Source organism: Poecile atricapillus, chromosome 27 (genome assembly GCF_030490865.1).
Source record: "Poecile atricapillus isolate bPoeAtr1 chromosome 27, bPoeAtr1.hap1, whole genome shotgun sequence".
NCBI classification, from domain to species: domain Eukaryota; kingdom Metazoa; phylum Chordata; class Aves; order Passeriformes; family Paridae; genus Poecile; species Poecile atricapillus.
In genome coordinates, this window is record NC_081275.1 from 2,062,095 (window position 1) to 2,068,920 (window position 6,826).

The following is a 6,826-nucleotide window of genomic DNA, read 5'->3' on the forward strand; positions in this document are numbered from 1 at the left end:
AGGCGAGGGGAGCTCATTCCGAGGGTGCCCCAGGGCGAGGGGATGGGATGGGATGGCAGCTCCTCCTGTTCCCGGCTCATCCCGGTCCTTCTCCCATTCCCGGCTCATCCCGGTCCTGCTCCTGTTCCCGGCTCATCCCGCTCCTGTTCCCGGCTCATCCCTCTCCTGTTCCCGGCTCATCCCGCTCCTGTTCCCGGCTCATCCCTCTCCTGTTCCCGTTCCCGGCTCATCCCGCTCCTGCTCCTGTTCCCGGCTCATCCCGTTCCTGTTCCCGTTCCCGGCTCATCCCGCTCCTGTTCCCGGCTCATCCCGTTCCTGTTCTCGTTCCCAGCTCATCCCTCTCCCGATCCCGGCTCATCCCGCTCCCATTCCCGGCTCATCCCTCTCCTGTTCCCGGCTCATCCCTCTCCTGTTCCCATTCCCGGCTCATCCCTCTCCCGATCCCAGCTCATCCCTCTCCTGTTCCCGATCCCGGTTCATCCCTCTCCCGTTCCCGGCTCATCCCGTTCCCGGCTCCCCTGCGCAGTTTCCGTTCCATCTTTGCTCCCTTCAGCCCTCAGAGCAGGAACGCGTTTAGTTCAAATCCCCAGGGAAAGTTCCCGGCGTTCTGAGCTCTGGGCAGCCCTGGAGGAGGCTCCGGCTGCTCCCGCCCCGGGCTCCGCTCGTCCCGATCCCTGCGGAGAAGGAGCAGCCGTGGGGCTTTTCCTGGGGGTGCCTGGAGGGCTGGGATGAGCCCCTGGAGCTGGGATGAGCCCCCCCAGACCAGGATGAGCCCCCTGGACTGGGATGAACCCCTCCAGATTGGAACAAACCCCCCTGGACTGGGACAAGCCCCCCTGGACTGGGACGAGCCCCTCTGGACTGGGACGAGCCCCCCTGGACTGGGACGAGCCCCCCCAGACTGGAATGAACCCCCTGGTGCAGGGATGAGCCCCTCTGGAGCAGCCCCCAGGACCAGGATGAGCCCCCCAGACCAGGATGAGCCCCCCAGACTGGGATCAAACCCCCCCACACTGAGATCAAACCCCCCGGACCGGGATGAGCCCCCTGGTGCAGGGATGAGCCCCCCAGACTGGGATGAGCCCCCCTGGACTGGGATGAACCCCCCAGACTGGAATGAAGCTCCCAGGACCAGGATGAGCCCCCCCAGACCAGGATGAGCCCCCCCAGACCAGGATGAGCCCCCCAGACTGGGATCAAACCCCCCCAGACTGGGATCAAACCCCCCCGGACTGGGATCAAACCCCCCCGGACTGGGATCAAACCCCCCAGACTGGGATCAATCCCCCCCAGACTGGGATCAAACCCCCCCAGACTGGGATCAAACCCCCCCAGACTGGGATCAAACCCCCCCGGACTGGATGAGCCCCCCCGGACTGGGATCAAACCCCCCAGACTGGGATCAAACCCCCCCAGACTGGGATCAAACCCCCCAGACTGGATGAGCCCCCCCAGACTGGGGTCAAACTCCCCCAGACTGGGATCAAACCCCCCAGACTGGGATCAAACCCCCCAGACTGGATGAGCCCCCTCCAGCTTGCTCTGGGCCGGGCTCTGGGGGTCCCCTGGGGGAGCATTTTCCTCCCCCCCAGAATTTTCCTGTTTTTCTCCCGCTGCTGAGCGCTGATTGTCCCCTGGGGGCTGTGACACCCCGAGCCACCCCCAGCCTCATTCCCAGCGCCGGCTGCGGCTTTTTGGGACCAATTTGGGATGGTCATGGACCAAAACACCAAAGCACGTCCCTGTCCCTTCTCCTCCGGGCTCCGGAGGGGCCGGGGCGGGTCAGGCTCGGGAAAAACTGGAATTGAGCAGGGAGGGAGGAGCGGGAGTCCCTGCGGGGTCCCGGGATGCGTTCCCACTGGAAAAACGGGAATAAGGAACATTCCGTGTCCTGCTGGGGACACGTCCCTTGCTCTGGGGGCTGGGATTGGGCACAGCGGGATCAGGAAAAGGGAATTGGGGACAGGGATTCAGGGACGGGAGCAGCCAGGATGGGCTGGGAATCCCGGCTGGTGCTAAAACAGGGAGCACAAGGGCAGGGGGAGCCTCCCCTCCCTGCTGAATCTTCTTAATCATTCTTAATTCTTGTCTGGGAATTGGGGTGGGGGGGAGCATCAATGTGAATAAACCCTTTTTTAATGGACCAAATAACACAGGAAATTCCCTTTTTTGGGATACCGACCTTTTTTTAATCCTCCTTCAAAACCATTCCAGTCCCTAAATTCTCCCCTCCCGTGCCCCTCTCACCCCCGCCGTGGGAAACAAACCTCTTAACTGCTTGATTTCTGCCTTTTCTCTCAACTTTATGCACTTTTTTGCCTTTTTTTTTTGTTGTTTTTTTTTTTCATAGCTGAAAAAGCACCTAAAAACCTGTATTTAAAATAAATAAATAAATAAAAGAGTTAAAAAAAAAATTAAAAAAAAAAAAGGAAGAAGAACGATTTAAAAAAAAAAAAAACAACCCGAATAATTGCTTCTCATCACGTGTAAAATAAACCTCGTCCATCCCAGCTTCCCCCGGTTGCGTCTCAGTGCTGAGCTTAGAACGTGTTTTCCTCGGGATCCGTCGCTTGATTGGGGGGGTTTGTCCTTGTGTCCTTCCTGGGTTGAGCACCCACCAGTAAAACAAACAAACAAAAAAAAATATAAATAGTTATTTGGCCTTTTTTTATTAAAAAAAAAAAAAACCACCCACAACAAAACCCACGGAATGGAACGACCCGAGCAATTTTCTTCCCGGTTGAACTCGGATTGAAAATAAAAGTTTAATTTTTACCTGCTGATTGTGCTGGCTTTGATTTTCCGGCTGCTTTTTTGCTGTTGGTTTGGGACAAGGGGAGGCTCCCGGGGCTGGGGATTTTTCACCTCCCCTGGGACTGGGACACGCCGGCATCCCTGGGAATCCAGCTGGGATGCAGCTCCGCGGTTTTTTGGGAAGCGCAGGGACGCGTTTGGGGTTCCTGTGGATCCCTGGGATTTTCAGGGTGTTTTTAACAACCCCCGGAGGGTGTTAAGGGAAGGATGCTGTTCATCAACAGCGAGGAAAACAAAGCAAGGAATGGGCCGGTTCCCCCGGGGGACACAAACCCTGGGGGAAGAGGAAGGAGAAGGGGCAGAAAACCCCCCCGAGGGGAGAGCCAGGGCTGGGCCGAGCCGGGCTGCCCGCCGCTGTTTATTCCATGATGGAAAGCGGCTCCATCAGCTCCGGCATCGGCTCTGCATCCTGAGCGGATCCGCGATCGGCCGGGGAGGGGAGGAGGCAGCGGCGGCTCTGCCCAGCAGCCCTGAGCCCTGAGCTCTGCCCTGGAGATCCTGAGACCATCCCGGAGATCCTGAGACCTTCCCGGAGCTTCTGAGCCCTGCCCGGAGCTTCTGAGACCATCCCGGAGATCCTGAGCCCTTCCCGGAGATCCTGAGCTCTGCCCGGAGCCCTTCCCGGAGCTTCTGAGACCTTCCCGGAGCTTCTGAGACCTTCCCGGAGATCCTGAGCTCTGCCCGGAGATCCTGAGCCCTTCCCGGAGATCCTGAGCCCTGCCCGGAGATCCTGAGCCCTGCCCGGAGCTCCTGAGCCCTTCCCGGAGCTCCTGAGCCCTGCCCGGAGCTTCTGAGCCCTTCCCGGAGCTCCTGAGCCCTTCCCGGAGCTCTTCCCGGAGCTCTTCCCGGAGCTCTTGAGCCCTTCCCGGAGCTTCTGAGCCCTTCCCGGAGCTCCTGAGCCCTTCCCGGAGCTCTTCCCGGAGCTCCGCAGCCCCTGCCCCGCCGCCCCCTCCCTCCCTCGCCATGCTGGACATTTTCATCCTGATGTTCTTCGCCATCATCGGCCTGGTGATCCTGTCCTACATCATTTACATGCTCTAGAGAGGAACCGCGGCGGGTTCGGCTCGGCAGCAGCCGGGCCAGGTGAGCTCCCGGCCCCACCAGGTGAGGGTTTGGGGCAGGAATGGGGGCAGGGGGCACTTTTGGGCTCGGGGCTGTTGGATTTGGCCGCCTGGGCTGGAAGGGGGGCACCGGGGGGGATTTTACAAAGCAGGCCGGGCTCTCCCTGCCGGATTTACCAGCCCGCTTGGAAAAGCCGCTCCCTGCGGCTCGGGCCGGCGGCTTTTGTTCCGGAGAGGGCGAGAAATGGAACAGCTCCGTCCCCGCGGATCCTGCACGGAGCTGCTCCATCCCTGCGGATCCTGCACGGAGCTGCTCCATCCCCGCGGGTCCCTCCCGGAGCTGCTCCATCCCTGCACGGAGCTGCTCCATCCCCGCGGGTCCCGCACGGAGCTGCTCCATCCCCGCGGATCCTGCACGGAGCTGCTCCATCCCTGCACGGAGCTGCTCCATCCCTGCGGATCCTGCACGGAGCTGCTCCATCCCCGCGGGTCCCGCCCGGAGCTGCTCCATCCCCGCGGGTCCCGCCCGGAGCTGCTCCATCCCCGCGGGTCCCGCCCGGAGCTGCTCCATCCCCGCGGGTCCCGCCCGGAGCTGCTCCATCCCCGCGGGTCCCTCCCGGAGCTGCTCCATCCCCGCACGGAGCTGCTCCATCCCCGCGGGTCCCGCCGCTCCGGGCCCGGCTCACGGCGGCCTCTCCTTTCTCCTTCTCTCCCGCAGCCTCCGCCCGGTGCGCGTCCCTCGGAGCCTTCTGGAACAGCGTTAACCCCTGCGAGCCCAGCGCCGAGCCGGGAATGGGGGGACACGGGAGGGGGCTGCGGGGGGCTGTCCCGCGGCTGGGACCCGGCTAATCCCGCTGCCAGGACCTGTGTCCTTCTCCCTGCCAGGACCCGTGTCCTTCCTGCTGCCAGGACCTGGCTAATCCCCCTGCCAGGACCCGTGTTCTTCCCTCTGCCAGGACCTGGCTAATGCTGCTGTCAGGACCTGGCTAATCCCCCTGCCAGGACCCGTGTTCTTCCCCCTGCCAGGACCTGGCTAATGCTGCTGTCAGGACCTGGCTAATCCCCCTGCCAGGACCCTTGTCCTTCCCCCTGCCAGGACCTGTGTCCTTCTCCCTGCCAGGACCCGTGTCCTTCCCCCTGCCAGGACCCGTGTCCTTCCCCCTGCCAGGACCTGTGTCCTTCCCCTGCCAGGACCTGGCTAATCCCCCTGCCAGGACCCGTGTCCTTCCCCCTGCCAGGACCTGTGTCCTTCCCCTGCCAGGACCTGGCTAATCCCCCTGCTGGGACCCGTGTTCTTCCCCCTGCCAGGACCCGTGTCCTTCCCCTTGCCAGGACCTGTGTCCTTCCCCTGCCAGGACCTGGCTAATCCCCCTGCCAGGACCCGTGTTCTTCCCCCTGCCAGGACCTGGCTAATGCTGCTGTCAGGACCTGGCTAATCCCCCTGCCAGGACCTGTGTCCTTCTCCTGCCAAGACCCGTGTCCTTCCTGCTGCCAGGACCCGTGTCTTTCCCCCTGCCAGGACCCGTGTCCTTCCTGCTGTCAGGACCCGTGTCCTTTCCCCTGCCAGGACCTGGCTAATCCCCCTGCCAGGACCCGTGTCCTTCCTGCTGCCAGGACCCGTGTCCTTTCCCCTGCCAGGACCTGGCTAATGCTGCTGTCAGGACCCGTGTCCTTCTCCCTGCTAGGACCTGGCTAATCCCCCTGCCGGGACCTGTGTCCTTCCCCCTGCTGGGACCCGTGTCCTTTCCCCTGCCAGGACCTGGCTAATCCCCCTGCCAGGACCCGGGATGTCCCCGCGGGGTCCCCAGGGGGGTGCTGGCTCCTGTCCCCCCCTTTGTGTCGCGTCCGAGGCGGCTCCTCCGGGTTTAATTCCAGGAAATTTCTGTTTTTGCTGAGCGGCGCTCGGGGAATGGAGGAATAAAGAGGAAGGAGAGGGAAGATGGCTCCTGGTGTCACTGCGGGGACACGCGGGGGACAAACTCCGGGGACAAACCCTGCCAGGGCAGCAGCATCCAGGGAATGCTGAGAGATGGGAAATCCATCTCCGTGTCCCCCACAAGTGTCCATCTCTGTGTCCCCACCCCTCACTCGAGCCCCTCTCGGGTGTTAGGGGAAGCTCCAGGACGCCTCGGGTCGGGAAAGAAACGCTTTCAACGGGATGGAAATTCCTGTGGGATGGGAAGAACATTTCAGAGCTTCATTTTCCTCTCCTTGGAGATGTTTGGGGCATCAGGAGGATTTTTCATCTCCTTTTCTAAAGGCCTGAATCAATCCCTGCCCTTCCAACCGCTGCTCACAGGCAATGACTGAAAGTTTCGCCCTCTTAAAAGGCAAAATTTTTCCCATTCCTGGTGTCTCCCGGGGTTTTCTATTTTCTTAAGCAATAAACACCTGAAATATCCATAATGGGGAGAACTTTGTGCCCCTTCAGTTATCCATGGAAGCAGCAGAAAAGCGTGTGAGAGAGCAGGGGGTCAGGAAATGCTGGAATGGGAATTTCAGGAGAGGGGGGAAAACAAAAAAAGAGAGGGATTTCAGAGCCTGGGAATGCTGGATGCGGTCAGTGCTGCCAGCTGAACGCTCGACACTGCAATTTCCTGTGGGTAAAGCTCCTGGGAGAAGCTCCAAGCTGGGGATTTCACCCCGAGCGCGTTCCTGGAGCCGCCCGGGGCGATCCCTCCCCGCTGAGGTGAGAGGAGACGCTGCTCCCTCGCTCCAGCACTAAATATAGCCGGGAATGGGGAGGCTGGAATATTCCCGAGGGAATTTCTGCAGGCACAAAGTCGCTCTGTCAATAACCTCCCCCGTGTCGGGGCCGACATCCGCAGCCGGGAGGGGAGGAGGAGTGCGGGGAATGGAAACTGGAGCCATCCTTTGCTCTGCCCCAGTCCTGAGCAGCTCTGCCGAGCGATTCCTGCCTCTGGAAGGTGAGGAGAGCTGGGAAAGGCAGG

At 61.3% G+C, this 6,826-nt stretch overlaps 1 protein-coding gene across 6 annotated transcripts; it reads right to left on the bottom strand.

Moving 5' to 3' along the window:
- Positions 1-556: 556 nt before the first annotated feature.
- Positions 557-2,789, bottom strand: LOC131588916 (50 kDa spicule matrix protein-like). 6 transcript variants are annotated; one of them, XM_058857981.1, is made up of 3 exons: positions 1,519-2,789; positions 863-1,357; positions 557-821 (listed from the first exon to the last, which is right to left on the bottom strand). In XM_058857981.1, exons 1-3 carry the CDS (start codon positions 1,881-1,883, stop codon positions 557-559), a joined length of 1,125 nt encoding a protein of 374 aa, XP_058713964.1. In that variant the 5' UTR covers positions 1,884-2,789. The 6 variants fall into 6 exon arrangements, with proteins under 6 accessions (XP_058713964.1, XP_058713967.1, XP_058713968.1 ...); XM_058857984.1 differs by having other exon boundaries at positions 574-1,211; positions 1,275-1,357; XM_058857985.1 differs by having other exon boundaries at positions 574-881; positions 1,074-1,357.
- Positions 2,790-6,826: the final 4,037 nt, after the last annotated feature.